The sequence below is a fragment of the Ambystoma mexicanum genome, chromosome 3q (assembly GCF_040938575.1).
Source record: "Ambystoma mexicanum isolate Mex_15411 chromosome 3q, UKY_AmexF1_1, whole genome shotgun sequence".
Taxonomy (NCBI): domain Eukaryota; kingdom Metazoa; phylum Chordata; class Amphibia; order Caudata; family Ambystomatidae; genus Ambystoma; species Ambystoma mexicanum.
This window is the reverse complement of record NC_090926.1, coordinates 38152737-38167361: the sequence shown is the minus strand read 5'-3', so window position 1 is coordinate 38167361 and position 14625 is coordinate 38152737. Positions and strand designations below refer to the sequence as shown.

Sequence of the window (14625 nt, the reverse complement as noted above, 5' to 3'; positions counted from 1 at the left end):
CCAGTAGTCAATTCAGCCCCCACTGAGAGGCTCTTTCGCTTCTTAGTACTAAAAGGTAGACGTGACTGTTTTAGCGTAGGCAGATCCTTTTGCATCATTCTAGGAGAAAGGTCAGGGTTTCCCTCACCGTCCGGAAGGTAAGTAAATCGTTGTCTTACCTGCAGGTGGGTTTTAAAACCCGTGGTTGATGCTACCACGGGTACTGACTTCATTTCGTTGTGCAGCTCCTCTAAAGGCTTCCCACCTGGCTGTACTCAGCTGACCTTACACGTGAGGTTAGAGGGCAGACAAAGCCACAGCAAGCAGCCAAAGAGCACAACAGCAGGTAGATCCTCAGGATTACACCCTTTGCACGCACAGGCTTAGCGCCGCAAGGGTGCCTGGGGGAGTGTTATGTAGGCACACTTCCTGCATAGGCGGGGCCTGGGCAGAGGGGGCAGAGCTTCTCAGCGTGACATCGCTTCCTTGATTCCTTCGATTCCCGACAGATTTCTCCGAGATCCTCCTGCTTCCAGAAGCTGATAGGCAGCCAGGGGGGTCGCAGCCACAGCACAACAGCAGGTAGATCCTCAGAACTACGCCCTTTGCATGCACGGGCTTACAAAATAATACCCCCAAAGACTCCTCAATGCCACAAATTCACAAAGGGAGGTTTTCAAAATTATCTTGGAATTCAGATCTCCCATTGATCAATCAAGCAAGAGATCGTCCTCCCAAGAACTTTGTAACACACCTTCGGACCAGTTTCACAATAAAACTCATGCTAGATTCCACAATTCAAGCATAAATCACGCCCTCATTCAATACCTCCCTTTATACCCTCATCCCCTCGCAAACTCCCCTCAACAATTGCATTCCTCTCTTTTTCTAAACAGCATTGTATGATTCTCTTATTATAAAGAGCTCTACTTCAGGTTCTCCCACTGACCTTTGCCCCACTTTCCTGCTCAAATCACTGCTGAGTGTCCCCAACTGGCCGAAGTTGCCAGAACTCTTACAAAATGCTCCATCGCTACAGGGATAGTGCACACAGACCTCAAAGTAGCCTATTGTAAACCTTTATTGAATAAATCAGACTCAATCAGTACAATCCTAATACAAACTGAGCCGTTGCCATCTGCTGCTATTTAGCTAAACTGGCAGATAAAGCTGCCTACAACAAGCTTATGAGGTTCGTTGGAGACCAAGACATACTGGATGCAGCGCAAGCTGGCTTCTGTGCTGGTCACAGCACAGAATCAGTTCTTCTTTACATCTGAGACAAGTTGAAAATTAATAGAGACCAAAATAAGGCCTTAACATTCTCCATCAATGCCTTTTTGAATGAGGTATTAGAGCGAGAACCCTTGAGTGGTTAATGCTCTTTCTAACCAACCAATCACAATGTATCCACATGGATTCCTTCCACTAGAAGTTTAAAAATGTCCTTCTGGTGTACCCCAAGGTTCTTCACTCTCTCCCTTACTCTTCAATCTCTACATCTGCTGTCTCTCCACCTCCCTAAAGTCCCATAATCTCTCCTGCAACAAGTATGCAGACGATACACAACTCATTCTTATAATACAGAGACATTCTATTCCCTTGTTTGATATATCAGAATGCATTGAAAAAATGACACTTGGATGGAACATAACCATCTCTTACTAAATCCAGAAAAAAAAGAAATCCTTCCATCAAGAAAAGCATTCTTAAACACCTCCTAAAAAAGGAACTCTCGAATCCAGCATTAGCAGACTCTCAGAACCTCACATCTCACTAGTCCCATCGTTAGACTATGTGAATAGTCATTAGCTAGGTGCCCCAGCATGCCTCATTGCTAGCTAGACTACGGGGATTCCAGAATGAAGCTGCACAGGTTTTACTGAGCTTGGGCTACAGAGATCACATCCCACCTGCACTTCAGTGTGTGCATTGACTGCCCGCAGGCAGGTGAATCGCTTTTAAAACCCTCCATCATTTTCCCTTCTTCTACTCCTCCCTTGAGTACACTTTGTAGTATGTTTATAAGTATTGTATTGCATGTGCAAAAAGCTAACTTGCACGTTTATGCTGGAGATTTGGAAGCTGCATAATGTCACCTATTGCATTCCTTAACAAACAACACCAATATAAATAATTGCAAATGCCTGGCTCCCATAAATAGCTCAATTCAGCTAAACAACATCCAGGATCTACATTTGCCTCCACCTTCTAACCCACTTATGTAACTGTAGAAATGCCTTTGGCTCAAATATTGGAGTACTCTGTACCCCATGTGAGCAGAAAGTAGTCATTATTATTCATTATGCCTGAGGTATACATTCAACCAGACATCTCCAAACAAAATGAACTTCTGTAATCCTGATTGTAAGTGGTGATTGATGATGTAGCTATATAAATTAACAGAACCTCTGTTATTTATTTTCACTTCATAGCCCCTTTTCACGGACACTGCAGGGGTTCCACAAAAGGAATCCACGAAATGTGGAAATTTGGGAAGTGACAGGTGACTGACGAACAGACCCAACCTCTGTGGCACAAGTGGAAGAGAGATTGGTGGAATTCTACCCAAAAGAAAGTATTGGGACTGGTCTTAAATATAGTAAATGGCAAGATCGAAAGTGATGTAAATTATTGAGAATCAGGATGTGTCAGTGTGACAAAAGGCCACCCGGAGAGCGTGTGACAGCCTGAGCTTTTTTGATTTTTAGTTGTTAAATGATGCAGGTAATTCTGTTTCTGAAAGTGAAATATGCTAAACGTCCCACACTTTTATTATGCCACATCCCAAAAGGCATAATGCAACCATGTACCTTGTTGTGGCCATCTACTGACATCCCCAGAAGCTGCCCCGCAGCGGCACCTGGGCATGCTCAGAGGTCACTTGGGCATTCCTGAACACAGCTGCTGGAACCAAAAGCTTCAAAATACATAGGTGGCTCTTTAACTGTATGCACCTCTGGTTCAAAATATCATAATTCTGCGTCCCAGCAGTCTGGTGGTAGTTGAGAAAAATGTAAATTAATTAATGTCTGGTTTTGACATGGTGGCTACTGACAATTACAAAGATTACACAGACACAATAAGTTGGTGAACAGTAGCTCATTCATTACAAGGTCTGGTATGTATTAAGCTGTCTGGGTTGCTGGCTGTACCCACAACAACCATGTGGGTCTCACCCAGAAAGCCTCCCCTTGATCCTCCTGAGAAGGCTTGTCACATCTCCAGGAAACAGGAATTTTCCCTAGGGACTTAGGTGGGAACTGGTACTTCAAAGGCAGTCCTATATTTATAATGGTTTCCTCTTTCCAGTGTGCTGATTACTGGAGTTCTTTTATGAGGGCAGACCGAGGAAGGGGTGAAGTTAAAGTAGCCTATAAAATAGCTTCAGTCAAAAGAGGGGTCTCACCATCATGGATTCTGTAGGACTCCAAAACATCCTGTCCCTCTCTCCACTTTTTGCAGAAAAAGCACTCTCAGTATGAGATTAGTGGGCAAGGGGCACTTGTTACAGCAGCATGGTTTGTTCGCCTAGCAACAGCCTTTCTGTGGACCGATCCCTGGTGGTATTTTGCCTATACAAGGAGGGAGACTCTTCCCTTGTTTGATTCATCCTTGGATTATAAAAGAAGAAGAAAATCATCTGGAGCTCTGCTTGGAGTACATTCTGCTCCAATGCCCTCTGCCATAGAGGTGAAGGTGGAGAGCTCCAATGAAGAGGCAAGCTCCTCTCCCAAACCACACTAAGGCCCTATGTGGGATGACCAGCTGGATGGACAAGTCATGCTGCAACTGAGAACATTGATACCAAGAACCTGCTCACTGGAGGCAACAGAACCAGCAAGTTCTCTCTACAAACCTTCTTGGTTAAAAAGGGCAGACAAAAAGACTTTCCCTGCCCTTAGACCCTAGATGGGGTCTCCTAGCAACTAAAGGACCAAGAAAGCAACCCTTGACTCTCAATACATTTCCTAACTGCCTCCATACCAGTTCTGGCACCTTCAACATGATGCAAGCTGCTGCAAGGGAACATCCAGAGTCATCTTCGATGTTGATGCTAGTCTGTATCTATATCTCTGAGTTTCATTTGACATTGAAGCTCGCTGTCTCCACATCTGAGACCCTCTGAGTCTTCTAGTGCCCCAACTCAACACAGTCTTCCTGGTGTCCAGCCTCCTCAAGCTCCAACCCATCACTGCTGCAGTACCACACGCTGTGTGGAACCCGTTGAACCCACTTGCTGCTGAAAGCCAGTCTCCTTTTCTTCACACCCGAGGCTGCCAAGTGTCCAGCAAAGCCAACACGACATTGCAAGCTGTCATTGCTGGAGAACCACAACACATTTGTGGAGCCAGTCATTGCCGCTTCTCAACTCAAACACGGCTCAACACCAAAAGCAACCAGACCCATGGTTCAGTGCCAAACAGCCTAGCCAGAATAGAGTACTGTGAGTTGTTTGGTTCCCTGGTCTGCTTTAAAGTGCTCTAGTAGCTTTGAAGTCCTGACTTCCTACCTTTTCCAGGGAATACCTTGAACATGACCATTTGCTGCAGAAACTATTTGCCTGGCTATTACTCTCTACAAAGCCAGAGTGTCCCTTTATTGGAAAGTCCACATTTTCTATGATTTCCCTTACAGGGTTTGGTTATTAAAAGTTCTTCCTTCAGGAGCAGAACACCACATCAGCAGCAGAGGCAGCAAAAAGAGATTGTGAAGATCCCCAGAAAGGGAACAGACCTGAGATAATGGTGGTCAAACCGCATGTCAAGGCATGATGGACAGCCACCCGTATTGTGGAATGCATGGTTTGGGGGTATGACCAGCATAATTGGGGACATCCGGTCCTTTGATGCCTCGTTGAAAAAGCAATTGGCCAGAAGCATGTTGAAATATGTTGCATAGATTTCTGGAGCTAACAATTGAGTAGTGGCGGGGGGCGTGGCTAACTAGCCATGGAGTAGGACGTGCCTTCCTGTGCAGCTCCTGTGGATCCGGCAATGATCCGAGAAACTACCCTTTAAAAACAACGTATATATCCCAGGATTGGAAGCACAGGCGTGGGAACGTGTGCTCTGCACAAACTGCAAATAGCATGTGAATCGTGTGCAGCGTTAGGAAGGAAACTCTTCACGAAGAAAACGGCTGTGTGGATACAAAGTAACCAAAATGGCCGACAACAATGGAACTACAGCCGGAGCAATGGGAGCGGCCGCATAGACCTGGCTACGGAGCGAAAAGACGAAGGCTGGCCTCTGTGGGCTGAGTGGAGCCCTGCTGGCTGTATGCCATGCTACTGATGTGAGGAGTGGCGACTTGCGACGCGGACATCGGCCGTTGTTTGGCTGTTTCATGTGGGAAGTGACTTGGGGCCACGGGAACAACAGCAGCGCAAGCGTAAGGCATAAGACTGGTATACAGCACCTGCGCTGCCCCCAACCGTATACAGCCGGTGTTCGTGCGGCGCCCTGCTGTACGCGTATGCAGGCATTTGGTGCCGAACAATAACGCTGATAACTGGGCTGCGTGTGATGAATGATGGTGGCAGCGCGAGGTACGCGCTCACAGACGGAACTCGGGGCGTGTATTAGACGCCTCGCGTGAATGCAGGGGTATGCGCTTGCAGACGGACGAAGGATAGAATGATCCCTGCTCTGCGCTATTGGTACTAAGCAGGTCGCGATGCGTGCGACACTGAAAGCACATGGGATGCTTTGTAAGTTTACAGCAGTGTGCGGAAGACCAAACGAGCAGGCAACAATAACGCAGCACTGCTGGGCAGAGAAGCGCTGGTGCATGGGGGGTGCTGGGGCCGGCTGACAGTGTTATTGGTTCTGGCTGGGAGACTTGTGCCCAAGGCCCCAAATTGGAGTGCCCATCTCCAAGAGCAGATGGCACTGGTGCTATCAAGGTGGATATGTTGCCAGGAATAATGGACAATATACGAGGACCTTTGCATAGCAATAACTGGAAGGTGTCAGGGCGGTCACTGGATGGCGGCATGAACATGAGTAAAGAATTAAGTAGGCTAAAAGCAGATGCCATGGGACAGTTCCTCTTAAAGTGAACACACAGCACCGAACTCTATGGAGGTCCGAGGCACAGTGGTGGTGACAGGGAAGGTCTGCCTATTGGCCTGCTGGGGCAGGCTAAGGGGACATTGCCTACGGAAGTCGGTGGAGGATGTGGGAGGACACAGCGCACTCGAAACGCGACCTCTCATGCCACCACTTATCGCAACTCTCTGAAGTAGATGCTTTAGCGCCTAACTGAATAGGTGGAGGAACGATAACGCTGAAGACCTGGCACCAGACACGTATGGAAGCTGGCACAATGTCAGTCAAAGGATTGAGGGCTAAGAGCAAATAACCCACAATGGAGACCTTCGCAAAGGCACAGCGGACTCCCTCAACCCCGGCACAAAGTGGAGCGGCCGCTTCCCTGGAAGGTACCCCAGAAGGAGAAAATCATCAGGTCCTAGCCGCTATAACAGAACTGAGCGCCAAATGGGGGATGGCTATGGCAGATTTACAGACGGCTTGGAGAACAAATAGACGCAGTAGGGATTGGAGTCACCCTGCAGCGACAGGATGTCAGGGCACTGGCAGAAAGGACAAGTGGCCTGGAGAGCGCGGTCAAGACTAACACAGATGTCAGCACACAGAATGCGAAGGAGGTCCACATACTAAAACAACAGGTTGCTAACCTCGAAAACCGAGCGGAAGAAGCGGAAGGAAGGGCAAGACGGAACAACATCGGGGTGGTCGGCCTGCTGGAGGGGGAAGAAGGCCAAGACCCCACGGACTATGTGGAGAACATGATTCTGCAAGAGATAGGGGCAGACAGGCTCTCACAAGGGTTCACAGTCAAATGTGCACATTGGGCCCTGATGAGGAAGCCACGGTCAGGGGCCCCACCGCGAGCAATAATTGCGAAAGTCCTGAACTATAAAGACAGGGAGAAGATCCTGGAGTATTTTCGTAAAGGGGGAATGATAGAAAGAGCATTCACTAACATCCCGGCGTATCCCGACTATACTATGCTGGTGCAAAGACAGAGGTATAGCTACGTGGCGGTCAAGAGGAGGCTGCGCACGGCTGGTATCAGGTACATGCTCTTGTACCCTGCGAAGCTAAACGTCTTGCACAAAAGTGGAGCACTCTTTTTTGACACCCCAGAGGATGTGACGAAGTGTCTGGACTTGCAGGGCTGCCCAGAGAAAGATGAGGAGCAGGGTCGCCAGAAGCACGATAAGTGAGGAGGATGTATCGAGAACACTGAGGGGATAAGTGGGAGGGGAGTCCTAACATGAGGCTTCTGAACATTTGAACTGTATGGCGTAAAATGCGCGAGTGAACTGGGCAGCACTAGGCATAGTAAATTTAAAATAAACAGGAGCGACATGATGGAGGCAACCTACCCCCAAGAATTAGTAGTAAGGCGGCCATTAGGGCGACTTTGCCCTGCTGAGCCACGAGTATAGGCTTTTGCCAGAAAGGGCTAGATGCGGGGGTGCCTGAGATCCAGGGATGGAGCTCGCCAACAGTTGGGGAGGGTGTTGTTGGGGAAAGGTAGGGAGGGGGGTGGGAGGGAGGAGGAGGGAGGGTTTGTTGTCTTTATAGTTAGGGGGAGTTTAAGTTGGGGTACAAGCCTACATATACGAGTTAAGCGACTGGAGCTGGATTGCATAGGTGGGGGAGGAAGAGGGGCTCTGACATGCCATGGGGTATCTTAAAATAATCACTTGGAATGTCAGGGGACTCAATAGTTACCTGAAGAGAAACAAGGTCATGCTATACCTACTGAGACAGAAGATAGATATTGCCTTATTACAAGAGACGCATCTAACGCAAGATAAAATTGAGATGATTGGGAGGAAATGGAAGGGAATTGTGGTGGGTTCACCATATTCGGCTTAGGCTAGGGGTCTGATTATCTGGGTGGTACCACCCGTCCCGTTTCGGGTGTTACAGACGCTAGTTGAGACGGCCGGGAGGATGGTGGTAGTGAGGGGATTGGTGGAAAACAGGGAAATAAGTGTTGTGAATACGTACGCCCCGAACCAGAATACAGCGGCATATTTTAAAACCCTGTGTAACAATCTTAGCATGTGTGTGGGGAGTGCTGTGATTTGGGGAGGGGACTTTAACTGTGTATTAAACCCTAGGGTAGACAGATCAGATGGGAAAATGGATAGGCCTGCCCCGTCGGCCAAAGCGCTACAGACGCTGCTGCAAGACTTTGGGTTGGAAGATGCATGGAGGGCGCGACATCCTCATGAGAGGCAATACTCACATTATTCCGCCCCACAGCAACTGCACACAAGGCTGGATTATGTCTTTGTCACTCCTGAGATACTGACAGAGATCACGCAAGTTGAATATAAAGCTAGGGTCCTTTCGGACCACTCTCCCCTGATCCTTAGATGGCAATGTTGCCCCCCAAGAGCAAGAATCCTAAGTGGCGCCTCAGGGCAGAGGCGCTCAGAGACCCCCTTTTTAGGGAGGACATGAGGGAAGAGATTGTTAGCTACTTTGAGACGAACACGGGCAGTGTGGATTCGGCAGGCACATTGTGGTAGGCCCTCAAAATTGTGATGATGGGGGTGGCCATAGCAAAATCTAGGGGGTTGCAGTGTGGGATCCTGGCGGACCTGCAGGAAGCTGAGGGAGAACTGGAAAGGGCGCTGAAGAGAGAAGACAGTGCCAGCCAGGACGCTGATCTGATACTAAGACTGCAGCAAAAGTGCGCAGGGTACTGGGAGAGGTTGTGTAACCTTAACTATAAAAAGTACATAGAGAGACAGCATGCGGGAGGAGATAAACCAGGAAGGATCTTGGCATGGTTATATAAGAGTGAAACCCCTAGACCCCCGATTAGGTCGATAACAAGGGAAGACGGAGGGGTGGTGGATACCCAAGAGGGGGTTAATCAGGAATTTGTAAACTATTATGGGCTGCTGTATGGGGATGATGGAGAAGATAATCGTGCAATGATAGCAGAAACATTGGAGGACATAGGGTTGCCGCAGATTCGTGCTGAGGAAAGAGGGGAGCTGGACGCACCGATCACCTTGGAGGAGTTAGTAGATGTGGTGAGACAGTTGTCAACTAGTAAGACCCCGGGGGCTGATGGACTCCCAAGTGAATTTTACAAAATATTTAAGGATGAGGTGCTCCCCCCGCTGCTAGATATGCTGAATGAGGCGTATGAGCTAGGCAGATTGCCAGAGTCACTCAGAGAATCGATTATAATACCACTTCCCAAACCTAACAAACCAGGGAATAGCTGCAGTTCTTATAGACCCCTGTCGATGTTAAATCAAGACAGTAAAATTCTGACTACCGTTTTGGTAACAGTCTAAGAAGGGTCATAGGCAAATTAATACATCCGGACCAGACGGGCTATGTCCCTAATAGAAACATACCCAATAATCTTAGAAGGCTCCACAGAGTCATTGAATATGGAAACGAAAGCGAAGACGAACTGGCAATTGTCTCGCTGGACGCAATAAAGGCCTTCGACTCGGTCAAATGGCCATGGTTGTTGGTGTCCCTGGCTGGTTATGGGATGGATCCAGGATATCTACAGTGGGCTAAAATGTTATATAGTGAACCGCTGGCCAGAGTTAAAACAGGGTCGGTGATATCAGAAAGGTGGGAACTCCGAAAGGGAACCAGACAGGGCTGTCCATGGTCCCCCATGCTTTATACATTGGCCCTGGAACCCCTAGCGATCTATTTAAGGCAACAATATGACACGATAGGCAGCATGTGCAGGGACTTCCTGTGGCATGGCATACGGAACAGAGTAGCCCTCTGGAAGCTGCAGAATTTTTATGAGAAGGGGGATATAAAATTGCCTAATTATGAAGTCTATTACGTTGCAAGTCAGCTGCAATATGCGGCTAAATGTCTCTCGGAAGAGGTAACCACTGAAACCAGGTTGTTCAGGTGGGACTGTGCCCCTTTTTATCTGAAGGAGGTTATGTGGTTGCCCCCAGCAGTAATGGACGGGCGCCCAGAGATGATGGTGCTCGGGTGGAAGATGTGGCGCAGGGCTTGTCAAATGATGGAGAACCCATACCCGTGCTCCCCACAGGTGCCTCTGGTTGCACTGGCGGGCGGAGAAGAGCAGTTAAGGAAGTTAATTAGAAACCACTGGGAGCCGGTTGGGATAGCGGCGATGGGGGATATTTGGCAGGATGGGACTATAACAGACTTTGAGGAGCTGGGGCGGGAACTGGGCTACACATTGGCCAATATATTACGTATCATAGACTGGTGCGGAAGATCAAGAGAACGTGGCCCGAACTGGTACTGGAAGAGAAGAACCAGACGCTACTATAGACATAATATATTATATAGCGGAGGGGGGGCATGAGACATCTAGAATATACAAGATGATGATATCTACAGTGGGAAAGGAAGTGACGCAGCTGAGACTAGAATGGGAAAGGGAGGCAGGAGCCCCGATGGAGGATGGGATGTGGGAACGAGTCCAATGGTATCACAAGAAGGTGTCGAGGAACGCAAGACTTAAACAAATGCAAATGTATATTAAGCATAGGGCGTACCTGACACCCCAGAGGATAGCCAAGTTCAAGAATGCAGGACGGCAGGCATGCCCTAAATGTAATGAGGAGAACGTGGGCATGGTGCATATGTTTTGGTCATGCCCGATTATTGAGACCTTCTGGGGGGAGGTCGCACATAAACTTGTGGAAAAGGGTATCAGGATTGTGGTGGATACAGTGTGGGCCTCCCTGTTAGGGGGGGTTCCCTAGGCCACGTAAACTTGGGCACGTAAGCAAACTGAAAGATCTGGCATATGCGCTTGCGAAAAGGAGAATTGCTATGGGATGGAAGACATGCCACAAACCACGTTTGGAGGTATGGTGGAAAGATTTACAGAAATGGGCGGAGGCGGAAACCATGGTATGGCAAGAGGCTAGCAGTGCTGGGGGGGAGGAGGAGGCTGAGACCTTGATGGCCTGGAAACTACTGATAGCAGCACTATTTGGGTCAATGCAAGACCCAACAGACCCCTCGGAAATGAACACTCTATCACAAGATGCAAGAATAGAACATCAGTAGGCTCGTAACGGGGGGCGGGATAAGGGAAGCAGTGAACGCGATTGCAGAATGTATACTGTTAATGTTACTGTATATACTGCAAGTTTGGTTTGTGTTGGTTGTTTAATATTTAATAAAATTGTTTAAAAAAAATAAATAAACAATTGAGTAGTGGCTTTGCAGAATAGAGAGGATCCGGAAGCAGGATGTCAGGATCGAAACATGTCGAGCCTGCAGGATGGGAGACTGGTGGTTGGAAAGAAAAATTCAAATAGCTCACTTGAAAAAAAGGTAGATGAAACATGTGAGGATATAAGACTTCAGTGGGGGCTTTAACATGATTGTGCAGGGGGAGCCTTTGCCAGAAGCAGGAACATCCTTTAGTGAGGTGCTGTTGAGTGATCGTCATGCATTTAGGAAGCCTCAGTGAAGATAGGAGGGTAGGGACTTGGCCAGGTTGAATTGAAGAGGGACTGAAAACCATGGGTTGGAGAGTGCTGTGTTAGAATAGATTAGGACATCTTGATGGAGGAGTGGGGGATCGGGGAGGGAAGCATTGGTATCGTCCATAATTTTCATACACACTACTAAGGTCTTTGCATTGTTAACTGGGCGCTTTCCTGCCAATGTGCTGTTTTGAGTTTATAATAGATGCAATATCATCAACAACAATTCTTCACAAGGACTAATCCTCTCTTCATCTCCCCACCCTTCATCCATTTCACAAGCTCCCTTCCCCTCGTCCATACTTAGCGGCCTTCTTCTTTTATCCCCTACTTTTTACCCTCTTCACTTGTCCTATATGTATCTATTGATCTACCACACTTCACCGCTCTGTCTGCCCCATTTATTCTTTTTTACTCCTTTTTTATTCCCTGCCATTATTCCTCTATGTAATTTATTCCCCACCCTCACTTTCCCCCTCTATTTAGCTCTTCTTTCAAATTGTTTAACTTGCACCTCAGTGGTGTAGGGGAGTCACAATATTTAAGGGCTCTCACACTCAGCCCATGTCCATTCCACATTTTTGGTTTGCTGGAATCTCGACTACCCCTTATGAAAGTGTGCAAGGGTCAACATTTTTTGTGTGATGCCTCTTTCTCTACACCTGCCTCAAGCCATTACACTATCTCTTTCCTACTCTTTTGCTGCTTCCCCATCTCACTACTTTGCTCTCCAAATTATTTTTGTTCTTAGGTTTAGAAGGTTCTCCTGGTTCTCTGTTCCCGATCCCTCCATGTTCTTTGAGCCCGCCCTTTCATTGCAAGGTGGTGATTTTAAGGTAAGCTTATTGGTACCATGATGGTGGGAAGGGTGTATTTCTCATCCCTTTAGTATTCCAAAAAAGAAAGTCTTAACCAAACCTAAAAAAAAAGTGAGAAATATTTTGGGGTTTGCAAGTGGAATTGAAAGGTTGCTAGCGGTTTGCAGATGCCATTAATGGTGGGTCTCGCCAACTTTATTCTTCTCTTCACAGACCTGGCTCTCATCCCCATTCCCTGTGGCCGCCTTCGACCCTGTAGATGCGGCCCCCAAGATCTCTCTGGTGGAGATTGCACCTAAGAAAGTTACACCTAAGAACGATGCACCCAGCACCCTCCTCAACACCCTCACTGGTAATATAGCTCAACTTGAGAACAGCGGTCACTCCCTGTGCAGCTTCCTCAACCAGGGATACTTCCTTTCTCACGGAATGGACACCTGCAAGGTCTACTTCACATATGAAACCTTGGAGGTTTCAGAGGAAGAAGATTCCTCCAGCAATGGAGATGGCTCCTACCTGGCCCTCCCTTCCCCCGATGCCTTGGACTTGCATGCTTTGGACTTCCACACCCAACTGAACGTAGATATGCACAGCTCCAGTGGCACAGACAAGTTGGCCAGTCTTCCTGATGACCCAGGAGCATCCAGTCCCATGGCCGTCCCATTTAGCCGGAGTGGCATGAAATGGCAGAATGAGGATTGCACTGTTTCCCCATGCCTTGAAGCAGATCTGAATGGGTCAATCCAGAACCAGGTCGAGTCTGAGGGCCTTGCTAGAGTAGAGTCGGTGTGTGAAACAGGTCTCTGCAACACCTATCAGAATTCCGGAGATTGCCGTGCCAATAATCCACCAGCACCTTGCTGCAGCACCTGCCCTGCTCCGAAGCTCGGGGGAAACACGGGGGAATATCTTTCCCTGAAGGACATGGAGCTTCAGTATGGCTGAAATATTGGAGCAGGGGCTTCCATGAGAGAGGGTGAGTGGGTGGATGAAGAAGTATTGCAGTGCATCACACCAAGGCCTTAAACTAGGGCATACCTTGAGCGGCTATACTTGTTTAGCCTAAATATAATACAATGTATATGATATCAGAATGTGCATAAATGAGCACCCCCTGCAATGTGAATAGGAAAAAGATTGTTCTAGGAACTCTACACAGCCACGGTGCAGCCCCTTCTGGAAGGACATCCCCCCAGCGATCGAAATGTGTAAAAGGATAAGTTACCTTGGCCGTAACTGCTATTGTGGGACACTGGGTGCATAGTTTTCAGAGATGTTTAAGAATCGCAAATCTGCACCAAGGCATTATTGATGGAAGAGGAGGCCTTACCATTGGTCAGTGTGATACCATTCTCTGGCAAAATGGTATGGTTTTAGGGCTTCATATATTAAGTGAACTTGGTTTCCAAATTGGCATTAGCCTCAAAGAACTGGCCATGCGTTGGTAAGTTCGTATTTGCAGGATGTCTATTTTGTTAATAACTTCAGAATGTATCCGTCAGAATGTAGAAAACTGCACAAGTTTGTTTTTAAATAATAAAACGTAATTATGTCACGAACTGCACAATATAACCTAAGGTTGGAAATGTCAAGGTAACTGGGCTGTGGTTAGTAGAGGTGAATGATGTTCAAGGATACAAATCTTGAGAGCAAAAAATGAAAACAGGAGTATTTTGCATTTAGTATGTGTAGAGTGCATCCATTTGATGCATACTGGCCTCTTGAATAATTGAATGCTAACTTGCAGAGAAGAATTAGACAGCTTGGACAAAAAGAAAGGTCTTCAGTTTCCATCTGACATAGCTGTGAGAGGTGATGCTTGGCAACCCGGTATACAGGGACTTCCACCACCACCAACTGTCCTCTCAATCTTGTGCATATGCTATATCGCACTGAAAAAGGAATTCTTTATTTTTATGTACATTATATCTCACTTAGAAGTTAATTCCTTATTTTTATATATAATATATATATATATATATATATTTCTGAGGCTTGTGGAATCTGCTTAGATCACATGCTGTGCATAGGCCGACACCTACTAGTGGAAGCTGCAGAGTATTACAGTTTGTTTTTCGAAACTCGAAAATGGGCGTCGACATAGGGCGTGCCAGTAATACTATCCCTAGTGTGACGTCCACTGTACCCATGATCCCTCACGCTTGTAGGACCCTCAGATTGTTTTTTTCCACCATACTTGTCGGAAGCATTGTGCGGGGTTCCCTGGCTTTGAGCCATTTTGCAAAGAATCATATATATATTTCCCCGTTCTTTCACTCCCACGTCGAGATCCGAAGATCGAGGCCGGTC

The 14625-nt window shown here is 47.4% G+C and overlaps 1 protein-coding gene across 1 annotated transcript in view; it reads left to right on the top strand.

The window, feature by feature from the left end:
• Positions 1 to 14335, top strand: part of IL2RB (interleukin 2 receptor subunit beta) — a 260299-nt gene extending 245964 nt beyond the window's left edge. The window contains exons 9-10 of the mRNA XM_069653014.1: positions 12249 to 12333; positions 12529 to 14335. Coding sequence (XP_069509115.1) covers positions 12249 to 12333; positions 12529 to 13260 — 817 coding nt within the window. The 3' untranslated portion in view covers positions 13261 to 14335. The remainder of the gene's footprint in view (positions 1 to 12248; positions 12334 to 12528) is intronic.
• Positions 14336 to 14625: the final 290 nt, after the last annotated feature.